The sequence below is a fragment of the Oenanthe melanoleuca genome, chromosome 24 (assembly GCF_029582105.1).
Source record: "Oenanthe melanoleuca isolate GR-GAL-2019-014 chromosome 24, OMel1.0, whole genome shotgun sequence".
Lineage (NCBI taxonomy): Eukaryota > Metazoa > Chordata > Aves > Passeriformes > Muscicapidae > Oenanthe > Oenanthe melanoleuca.
The window spans coordinates 5,705,679-5,715,881 of NC_079357.1; the positions used below are offsets into that span (position 1 = coordinate 5,705,679).

Sequence of the window (10,203 nt, forward strand, 5' to 3'; positions counted from 1 at the left end):
TAGGTTTGAGCAGACCTGCTTGCACCCCTCCCAGATTTTGGAACTGTCACTTGTCTCTCCAGAGTTGTTTAGCTCAGATTTGGAGAGTCCCTTTATTGGAAAATCCATCGAAAGTGCAATTTGGCAGTGGCTCTGGTATTTTTTTTTGCTGTGCTGAGAGACTGCACAGGGAGTTCCTCGGCTTGGCTGGGCTGAGCAGTTCTGAGACTGCCCCTGCTCTGTGCTGCCAGCAGCATTGGTGTGGGTTTCTCAGCACTGTGCTGCTGGGAAACTGTTCTGTCCCACCGCTCCTTCAGTTACTCTACCCCTTATTTCTAGAACTCCTTTTTGGGATCCCCTGCCCTTGGAGCCAGATTCTTCCCCCTGTGCCCTTGAGAGGGAGGCAAGAGGAGGAATTGATGATCTGGGGAATTGCATTTGATGTTCTGCCTCAGAATTCCCTCAGGTTCTGGACCTGAGGAGCTTGGGGCTGGGCAGTGAGATGTTCTCTGGCCGCTGTGGCTGGTTTGGGTGGTGGAAAGGGCTTTTTGTACCCCAAGGGCCCACCATGTGTCTGGCTGGGGCTTCTTGCTGTGGGAGGGCCCAGTCCCCTGTCTCTCTGCTGAAAATAGCTGGGGACCCCCATGCCCTCAGGCCACAGCGCCAGAAATCTGTTGGCTGATGAGAGAGGGACATAAAACCACGGGGAGCCAGGAGCGGCTTCGGCCGGGCAGGAACGCTGCCCTGCAGGAATGCTGTCAGGGAGGAAAGCTGCTTTCCCAGCCTGCTGCCTTCCCAGCTCACTGCTGTGGCTGCTGGGGTGGGTTTTTCTATTTCTGTTTGTGAAAAGGCTGCCCCTGTAATTACGAGGTGATTTAACGCCCTGTCTGAGCTGTCGTTCACAGCTGCCGGACACAGCTCAGCAGGGACTCCCCAGCTCGGCAAAGTCTCTCCTTGAGCCACTCACACCTCAGGCAGTGCTCCCTGTGTCTCTTCCTCGCTTCAAAATGTCCCTCTCGCACACGGCTGCTGAGTACATGCTCTCTGATGCTCTGCTCCCGGATCCCAGCAGTTCCCGAGCCAAGGGCTTGCGGCTGGAGCTGCCGAGCGATCGCCTGCTGAAGTTTGTCACCGTGGGGCTGCCCCTCTTCCTCGTCTCACTGGCTTTCGCCCGGGAGTTCTCTGCTGGTGAGTTGTGGCTTTTCCAATGTCTTCTTCAGGTTGTGGGCAATCACCAGCAGTGGTTTGGTTGTTGTGGCAAGCCCGTTGTATTCTCGATGGTGTTGTGATCCAAAGTGGAACAGCCTGGAAGTCTGGTTTTAGGAGCTGTTCTGCCTCATGGGTGTTTATTGATTGTTTTTAATGGATCATAATTCGCTGGGAGAGCCTGGGAACAGCTGTGCTAACCCCAGGAGCAGCACTGAGTCAATACCCAGCCTCAGCTGCTTGTGCCCAGCACCTTTGGGTGCCATGGGCTTGTTTCCAAGGAAGAGGAGGAGGAGGAGGAGGAGGAGGAGGGTGCCAGCAGCACGGAGAGATGCATTGTGACCTCAGGCTAAATCTGGCATCGGCCAACATCCAGCTGCTGTCCCTGAGGATTTGGTTTTAGTCCAGTTTCTGCTGGTCAGTCTATAATTCCCTACACTGTGTACACACCACTACATACAAAGGGTTTGTGTTTGGGAAGAGATGGAAAAGTCCTCGCTAGAAACACAGCAGCTCCAAAGTGACCATGAAGAAAGCTTTTTTTAATTCAAAGCAATGCCTAAGATGTAATTATCCTCCTGTAAGGCATTGGTTTGTGGCTGTGGAGCGTTCCTCCACCCTCCATGGCTGAAGTTTGCTCTCCTTCTCCTTACCCCAGGCTCCCATATCAGCTGCTTCTCTCCCACCAACTTCACGGGGAAGCAGTCCGCCTACACCGACACGGCCTGCTGGGACTCCCTCATCCACCATGGCTTTGATGCCGATGGCCATGCCATCACCAAATCCCTCTGGGCTCTCAAGGTAGGGTCAGAGGCCAAATTTGGGTACCCCTGCATCCCATCTGGATGTCCGCAGCAAGAGTGACTCCACATCCTCAATGACCATTCATCTTTGCCCAGGTCTTCCCCTACTCGCTGCTGGTGGTGGCGGTGCTGATGTACCTGCCGTACCTGCTGTGGCGATACGCTGCCGCCCCCGCGCTGCACTGCGACCTCCTCTTCATCATCGACGAGCTGGATAAATCCTACAACCGCTCCGTGCGCCTGGTGCAGCACATGAAGAAGGTCCAGCAGGCCAGTGCCGAGCCGGAGCAATTCTGGGAGGAGTATGAGAGGTGAGGCCAGGCCAGGTCACTGTGGCCCTTGGAGTCCCTCCATGTGGTGTGGTGGCTGCACCCAGGATGGGTGTGGGTGAAATGGGGGGTGGCTCTCACTCCCCCTGTCTCCCTCCCCGCCAGGGCCCGCCGGGAGAGGTATTTTGAGTTCCCGTTGCTGGAGCGGTACCTGACCTGCAAGCAGCACGCCCATGCCCTGGTGTTCACCTACATCCTGCGGAACCTGCTGCTGCTCCTGTTCCTGGTTGCCACCTGCCTCTACCTGGTCTTTCTCCACCTTAACATCTTCTTCCAGGATGAGTTCAGCTGCTCCATCAAAACGGGGCTGCTCCAGGCAGAGCCGCACATCCCCCTGCTCATCCCTTGCAAGCTGGTCTTCTTCTCCGTGTTCCAGATCATCAGCCTCTCCATTGGCAGTGTCTATGTGCTCCTCATCCCCGTTGTCATCTACAATGCCCTGCAGCTCTGCCAGTGGGACAAGGGGCTGCTCTCTGTCTATGAGATGCTGCCTGCTTTCGACCTGCTCAGCCGCAGGATGCTCACCTGCCCCCTCAACGACCTCAACATCATCCTGCTCTTCCTCCGTGCCAATATCTCCGAGCTGACCTCCTTCAGCCGCCTCAATGCCGTCAGTGCCCTGAGGGAAGCCACTGCCAACAAGGAGGACATCGACACTGTCATCGATTTCATGACGCTGCTGGCTGGGCTGGAGACCACCAAGCCCAAACACCAAGCTTGTACCTCTGAGGCTGAAGGCAATACAGCCCTCTCCAATGGTGTGGCCCTAGGTAGGCTTTTTGGGTAGAGACAACTTCTTCCCTCTTCTCTTGACTCCCACACCACAAGATCCCATCCTGGACCACACAAAATCCTTTGCCAAGACCTTAAGGTGTTTGGGGCATAGCTGTAGGTCACTGTGAGGGCTGACAAATCCTGAAAGGGATTCTGGCATCCAGAGTGTGATGCTACTTCAATCCAAGGTGTGGGCAGGGGTTGCTATAGGAACAGCAAGCCAAGAGATTGCTGCTTAAATCCAAGCTCTGGGCAAATTGCAGGGCTGGGAGGGTCCCTGTTTTTGGCAGCTCGTCCTGCTGGGAGTGGGGTTGGGAGTTTTAAATCCTGGGGGGCTGATGCCAAGGATGCCATGCCCACCCCCTTCTCCCGTTCGCATGGCACTGGTGGGCACAGTGAGGCTGTACGTGGAGATGGGTTCCAAGATAGAGCTGCATTCTCAGGACCTGCACTGCTCCCTCTCCCACGTGCTTTGGGTTTTGGGGAGCTGGATGCCTCCTTTTGGGGTATCACAGGGTCCTCTGGCACCCATGGCAGGTGGTTTGCAGGTTATGTGAGATAGCCCAGACCCACAGGTAGGAGCTGAGAGGCCTGGACTTCATTCCTGACCCTGAACACACAGTCTGAATTATGGTTTAAAAAAATCCACAGACTGAGCTGGCTTCTGCATCCTCGTTACCACGGCAACCCAGGGCCAGCACAGCTGGCTCCTGGGCCAGTTACTCAGTGCTGGAAAAAGCCCAGATCCTAGTCTGCCATTGCCCAGCTTATTAACTAGCTGCTCTTCTCTCCTTCTCTAGAACCAAAGCCTGGAATGGAAACGATGGGAAAAGCCTCACGGGACTCGCTCGGCTCTGCCTGACCCAGAAGCAGACAGCAGGCAGGGATCCTGTGATCCCAGGATCCACTTTTCTGACACAGCTGTCCTGCAGCAGCCAGGCTGGCTGGCTGGCTTTTCTCTTCTTATGTACATTTGTCCAGCAAAAAAAGGGTTAAACAATGCATGTCTTGTGCAGAACCTCTCAGGTCTCTTATTCTAAGTGCTGGGTGCCACACTGTGCCTCTTCCACGCAAATTTCCCAGCTCTTATGGCAAGAGGTGGGGAATGGAGGATTAGGAATGCTCCTCTGAAGGAAAAAATGGATCCAGAAATGAGGTGGTTTATTAACTGTTTATTAAGAGAGGTGGACGGCACTCGCAGCCCTCCACAGCTCCCTGTCCCAGCCTAGCCTCAGTGTTTGGCTGTGTTTTTTTTGGCAGAGCTCCCCTCTCCCCCTCTCCCCCTCTCCACCCTGCAGCTGGAAGCTGATCCCTGGATCCTGTGAGCACCTTACCCTGGGAATCAGCAGTTCATGCCTAAAGAAATGGGGTGTCTGGGGGGCCAGGACCAGCTCCATGGGCAAGAGAGCAGCAGTGAGGGGTTTAGCTCCCATTGGTGTGTCCTGCTGCTTCTCCTTACATAATTTCTCATATATTTAATTGTAAATTGTATTTTTCCCCTTCCCCCTACCCCATAGCCTTGGCTTGAATTCACAGAGGAGCTGAAAAATTGTTTAATTAATAAGGTAGTAATGAAGCCTCTGATTCCCTGGCTTGAGAAGGGACAGTGCCAGGAGCCATGAGTGCTTTGCCAGAGGCCTGAGCTCACTCATCTCCCTAATTTAGAGAGAACCTGGAGCCGGGGAGGAGCAGCAGCTCCCTCCCTCCAGCAGCATTCCCTGCAGGGAGGGTGTCCAGCAGGAAGGGGGGTGCAGGCAGCCCCTGGGGGTTGTAGAGGGGGCAGGCCTGGTACTCACAGGGCCACTCGGCCCAGGCATAGCGCAGGCCCAGCACCAGCGTCCTGCAGCCACTCAGGGCCAGTGTCACCGTGCGGGACACTACTGCCACCACCGGTGCTGGCAGCCACTGGCACGGGGATGCCTGGCTGCAGCAGCACACCTAGGGAGGAGACAAAACCCCATCAGAGCTGCCTTCCCTTTTAGCAGCTCTTTGGAGAGGATATCCCACTCCTCACCTCAAATGCCTGTGCAACCCTCTGACGGCAGATGAGCTCCTGGCTGTAGGTGACATTCAGCAGCCCCCTGGCCACCTCCAGGATAGCCTGGGTGGGATATGGTCCCTGAAACACGACATCCTTGTCCCCATAGGCCACAGCCCTGGCACCCAGCAGCAGTCGGTGTGCCACATTCTGCTTGTCCCGGGGGTGGATACTGCCAGGGAAGAGAAGGAAGATGGGGTTGGTACCAAAAAACTCCATCCCTACACCCTCACCCTGGCTCAGACCTCACCTGCCGTAGGGAGAGTGCTCATCACCCAGATCCATGGCTACAGCCATGAACGTGCTGGGCATCCTGGCATTGGGAACAAGCCCCAGGTCGGCTGTCTGGTGCCAGCGGAGCCGGGCAAAGCTGTCGTCTGCACTCCGATGGCGGTAGGTGGACAGCTGTGAGCCACAGGGAAATGGGAGAGTGGCTCAGATCCCAAGACTGGCCACTGTGGTCCCTGCCTGGGATTTTCAGTACTTGGCAGGATGCATTCATGTGTTTACAGCATCCTCTCCCTGGACATACCCCCAGGACAACCTGGCTCTCAGCCCCCCACACCTGCACAAAGCCAAAAGGGAGAAGTGGCTCTGTCTGTCCGGCTGATCCAGTGTGGAACGCCCGGCGCCAGTCAGCAATGAGTGCGGGGAAGGTGCAGTTGTACTGGTCTGTGTTCAGGAAGGCATTGGCCTCACCTGTCCCCCAAAAAGAGAGGCTGGTAAGAGACAGTGGGGGCTGCTCTATCCTGGGGGATAAGAAATGGAGGCTCACCCTGGTACCAAGCAACACCCCGCAGGGTCATGTTGAGCAGCGGGTGGATCATGGCGTTCCAGAGCACGGAGGGCGTTTGTGGGCCAGAGAGATACTGATGTGGGGAGGTACTGGAAGACAAAGCTAGGTTTAAGAGGGGTGCAAAGCACAAGGCAGGCTTTAGGTTAAAGCAAGCACCATGCCAAAGAGAGATCTGGGGTCCCTCTCTTCCCCCTTTATCCACCCAGATGTGCCTTATGCTCTTGGCATGGGAGACGCTTTTATCCAGAGGGGGCATAATGATGCATAGAGGGGCCTGTGAGGCTCTGGGAGAGGAGGTGGGGTGGGAAGGCAGGAGGATACTCTCTGAAAGCAGCGTGGCACTGGGCAGGTGTTTCCACAGAACCTTCTCTCACCTCCCTGTGTCCTCTGGGAGGCCACATGCCTGCAGAACCCGGCGGGAGGACCAGGCTTCGATGGGTGTCCCCCCCCAGGCCACCTCCACCAGCCCAATGGGGGACCCCAGAGCCTCATACAAGGAACGCCCCAACAGCCAGCACACAGCCGAGAAGTAGGTGAAATTCCCGTGGCCCAGGTTTTCTGCTCAAGAAACAGCAGGCTTGAAAGGGAAGCAGTGGGGAAAAAGCCATTTCCAAGCTCTCTTTTGGAGGCACATTCACTCACCAGCTGTGGGAATGGACCATGGCAAGTCAATGTGCTCCAGGTCCTCCAGCTCCACATCGGAGCGGGCAGGCGCCGCAGCAAAGATACGGACGTAGGGATAGCGAGCGGCGGCAGCAAGCTCCTGACTGGCATTGGCCACCTGAAGAAGGGCCAGGAGCATGCAAGGCACTTCCCTGCCTGATCCCTACCTGGTCCTGCCTGGTCTGTGCTGTGGGCCTTACCTGCAGGACTGTCATTGCCATGTTGCTCTGCCCACTGCAAAGCCACACATCTCCAAAGTAGACGTCCCGCAGTGTCACATTCTCCAAGCCCTGCTCAGCCATTAGTGCATAGGGACCACCCTGATCCATTGGGTCCAGGACAATTATCCAAGTCCCAGAAGATCCTGGAGGAAGAGGATGGTGGTTATCTTCCAGGCCTCAAGACCTTCACCAGGATGTTGGATGAGCAGCCAATAACCAGTGGGGAAGGACAGCCAACAGGGAAAAGCTTCCCCACCACAGAGACAGGTTGGGGAAATGGATTTCAGAAGCTCTCTGGCATCAGAGAGACCTTCCTCCTGCAGGAATTTATGGGTTAAAAAAGAAAACCTGGAAAACAAATGTGTGTCAGAGCAGAAGCTGCTGGGAGGAACTGGGATTACAGGAGCAGCTTGGTGTGTGTGACACTGACATGTCTCCAGCTAATTTTAGAGGCGCCAAATTGAAGCGTAAAGATATTCTGCTGGAGCTTAGTGTGGATTTTCTGGTTGGATCCTGCAGATCTCCTGGATTGCTGCTCTCCCACAAGACACCTCCAGGCTCTTCATCTCATGGCGGTGCCCTTGGGCAGCACTTTTACCCTCCAAAGGTGATGAGCTCCCTCCCAACTCTTCAGGCAGGGATGTAGCCAGGATTTGAGGTGCCCCTGAGCCCTTCCAGCTCCAGGAAGGCTCTGCTTGCACAGACAACATCCTTCAGGGCTTAGAGATCCCACAGGTCCTCCAAGGGGGCACAGATCCAAAAAGAAGAAGGGAGTGCTCTGGAGATTCCTCAGACCTGGTTTAGACAGGGAGAGAAGCTGAAGTCCCCCTCTCCCCTCCACAGCCTCATCGCTCGGCTCCAGCCTGTGCGGTGCCACCCACTCCAGCAGCAGCTCGGCTCCCGCTGGGCGCCCACGGGATTGCTGCTGGGAACCAAAGTGAGCAAAGGCTGGCACTGCTGGGGAGGGGAATGGCTGAACCCCCCCAGGTCTCCTGGAGAGGGAAAAGCATGAGCCAGAGATGTCACCAGCACCTCTGCAGCCCCAGGACAGCACTGTGACAAGCACAGGGGTGGTGCCAAACCCTGTCTCACCCCACCATCGGCTCCCATTTGGGCTCAGACAAGTTCTGCGGCCAGCAAAACCATCGGCCCCAGTTTCTAGTGGAAGGCTGGGACTGACCTTTAACCTGTGCTGTTTTCTCCATGATGATGAGGCCACTGGCCCCTGAGAGAGTCACAGTCACCATGGCCCCCAGCTCCCCGTGGCCCCACACCACAGCCCCCGACGGCTTCTTCTGCAGCACCATGTGGTCACCATAGTAGGAGGCAAAGCTGAGCATTCCCCCTGGAAACAGCAAACAGTGCAAACATCAGCTCTGAGAAAAAAATACCCTCAGCATGGCCTCTGACCCCCTCTGAAATACAGATCATTTGAGATCCCACTTAATTTACAGCTTTCTGGTCAGCTTTAAGATGGTTAAAATCGCCACAGAGCAGAGGATAAGGCAGAATTTAAAGTCCACAAGAGGGAATTCACCTCCCAAAGCACAGGGAGCGTTACATCTTGTATCATACGGATTTGGATACAGATTTTGGTAAAAACTCCTCTAATAACAGCATGGGAGTGTTTCTCCCAGCCCAGCCTTGCTAATGAATGTTCTGATGTATTTTTACCTTGGAAAAAAGGTTTGTCAAGGGGTGGGATGGAAAACATTGGGTATGCAGCACTGGCAAAGGCACCTTCAGTGGGGACAGAAGCAGAAGGCTCAGCCCTGACACCCCCAAAGGCCCCATTTTTGCAGTGTGAAAAGAAAAGCATGTTTGAAAAGAGGGTCAGGAGCATGCATGAGTGGTCTGGGCAGATAACCCCAGAGACCAAATCAGAGCGCATGGAGGCTCATCTCCAGAAAGGGAAAGGGAAAGGGAAAGGGAAAGGGAAAGGGAAAGGGAAAGGGAAAGGGAAAGGGAAAGGGAAAGGGAAAGGGAAAGGGAAAGGGAAAGGGAAAGGGAAAGGGAAAGATGTCCTCGGCCCCTCAGGAGTCAGCTGCATTGCTGGTCCCACTGCTTCATGCCACGAGGCTCCGGGAGTTATATAAAAAACAAGTCGGAGGAGAAAAAAAAATTAAAACTGAGACGCCAGGGAAGAGTGGAGGCTATAAAAAGCAGCTGGGAGGAGGGAAGAGAAGAAGAAGGGAGGAGGGAAGGGAGGAGAGCCCACGAGACACCACCAAGGAGCCGCATGCGGCTCCCACCTTACGTAAAGCATCGTCCCACGGCAGCAGTGCCAGGCCAAGGGCGTTGGGGAGGGGCTGGGGGTGTGAAGGGCATCAAAGTGGAGCTCAGAGAACGCGAAGGGCATTGAACTGGGACTTGGGGAGATGCCACGGGTGTCAAAGTGGGACTCAGGGTGTGCAGAGGGCATCAAACTGGGGCTCTGGGAGTGTAGAGGGCATAGAAGCAGAGCCTGGGGGTGCAAAGAGTGTGAAAGACTGGTGAGGGGCATCAAAACTGGGCTAAAGGGGATGCCAAAGACATCAAAGTGGGGCTGGGAGGGCACCAAGGGCCCCAGAGTGGGGCTCAGAGTAATGCCAACACCATCAAAGACGGTCTGGGGGTTCAAAGGGTATCAAAGTGGGGCTGGGGGGGTTTACGGGAGGTGCCAAGAGTGGCACCCGAAAAGCGGGGCTGGGGAAGCGCCAATGCACGTAAGAGGCTCGGAGTGTGCAAAGGACACGAAACCAGGGCTTGGGAGGGCTTAGGGAATTCCTTGAGCATCGGAGCCAGGCTGCTGTGATGTCAAGGGGGTTCTGGCGGTGCCAAGTGCCCCGAAGTGGGTCTCGGAGGCTGACCCTCCCCAGCCCTTTACCTGCCGCCGCCGGAGCCACAGCCAGCAGCGCCAGCAGCGCCCACGCCGCCATCCTGAGGGGACAACGGGCTGTGAGGGCGCCGGGACCGCCGGTACTCCTCGGTACCGGCCTGTGCCCCCCGGTACCGCCCGATGCCGCCGGTACCGCCCTGTGCCGCCCGCCCTCCCCTCAGGCGGGCCCCGCCCAGCGCGGGGGGCGTGGCCTGCGCACGCACCGCCCCGTGGGGGGCGGTTGCCAAGCGACGGCGTCCGCACTACGGGCTGAGGCACCGGTGCTGCCCGGTCCGGTGTGACGGGAGAGGCCGAAGGGAAAGGCCGGGAGGGTTGCGGGGCTGCGGGGGGAGTATCCCGGGCACACCGGGGGAGGGGAGCCGGGACACACCGCGGGACGGGAACCGCCGCCCCCCCGCGCTCGCTCCTCAGCCCGCCCGGGCCGGGGCCCCGCGCGCGCAGTGAGAGGCGGCTGCGCGCGTGCGCGGCGGGCAGGGAGCGTATCGCCCCCTAGCGGCGGCTCTGGCCCCCCCATAG

General features: G+C 56.8%; 2 protein-coding genes across 2 annotated transcripts; one reads left to right on the plus strand and one right to left on the minus strand.

Moving 5' to 3' along the window:
• The first annotated feature begins 416 nt into the window (after window positions 1-416).
• On the plus strand, window positions 417-4,083 carry PANX3 (pannexin 3). Its single transcript, XM_056509489.1, has 5 exons — window positions 417-1,167; window positions 1,844-1,986; window positions 2,085-2,299; window positions 2,423-3,087; window positions 3,892-4,083. Exons 1-5 carry the CDS (start codon window positions 987-989, stop codon window positions 3,951-3,953), a joined length of 1,266 nt encoding a protein of 421 aa, XP_056365464.1. The 5' UTR covers window positions 417-986; the 3' UTR covers window positions 3,954-4,083.
• Window positions 4,084-4,248: 165 nt separating this feature from the next.
• Window positions 4,249-9,861, minus strand: SIAE (sialic acid acetylesterase). Its single transcript, XM_056509482.1, has 10 exons — window positions 9,676-9,861; window positions 7,990-8,154; window positions 6,789-6,952; window positions 6,568-6,706; window positions 6,300-6,483; window positions 5,905-6,014; window positions 5,695-5,828; window positions 5,380-5,534; window positions 5,106-5,301; window positions 4,249-5,029 (listed from the first exon to the last, which is right to left on the minus strand). The coding sequence occupies exons 1-10, from the start codon at window positions 9,725-9,727 to the stop codon at window positions 4,748-4,750; spliced, it is 1,581 nt and encodes a 526-aa protein (XP_056365457.1). The 5' UTR covers window positions 9,728-9,861; the 3' UTR covers window positions 4,249-4,747.
• Between the last annotated feature and the right edge of the window lie 342 nt (window positions 9,862-10,203).

Coding starts and splice junctions, on each gene's coding strand:
- SIAE (XM_056509482.1), bottom strand. CDS start 9,727: ATGGCGGCGTGGGCGCTGCTGGCGCTGCTGGCTGTGGCTCCGGCGGCG. Junction 6,707..6,788: donor TGGCAATGACAGTCCTGCAG/GTAAGGCCCACA, acceptor GCCCTTCTTCAG/GTGGCCAATGCCAGTCAGGA. Junction 5,829..5,904: donor GGGTGTTGCTTGGTACCAGG/GTGAGCCTCCAT, acceptor TTTGGGGGACAG/GTGAGGCCAATGCCTTCCTG.
- PANX3 (XM_056509489.1), top strand. CDS start 987: ATGTCCCTCTCGCACACGGCTGCTGAGTACATGCTCTCTGATGCTCTG. Junction 2,300..2,422: donor TTCTGGGAGGAGTATGAGAG/GTGAGGCCAGGC, acceptor CCTCCCCGCCAG/GGCCCGCCGGGAGAGGTATT. Junction 3,088..3,891: donor CTCCAATGGTGTGGCCCTAG/GTAGGCTTTTTG, acceptor CTCCTTCTCTAG/AACCAAAGCCTGGAATGGAA.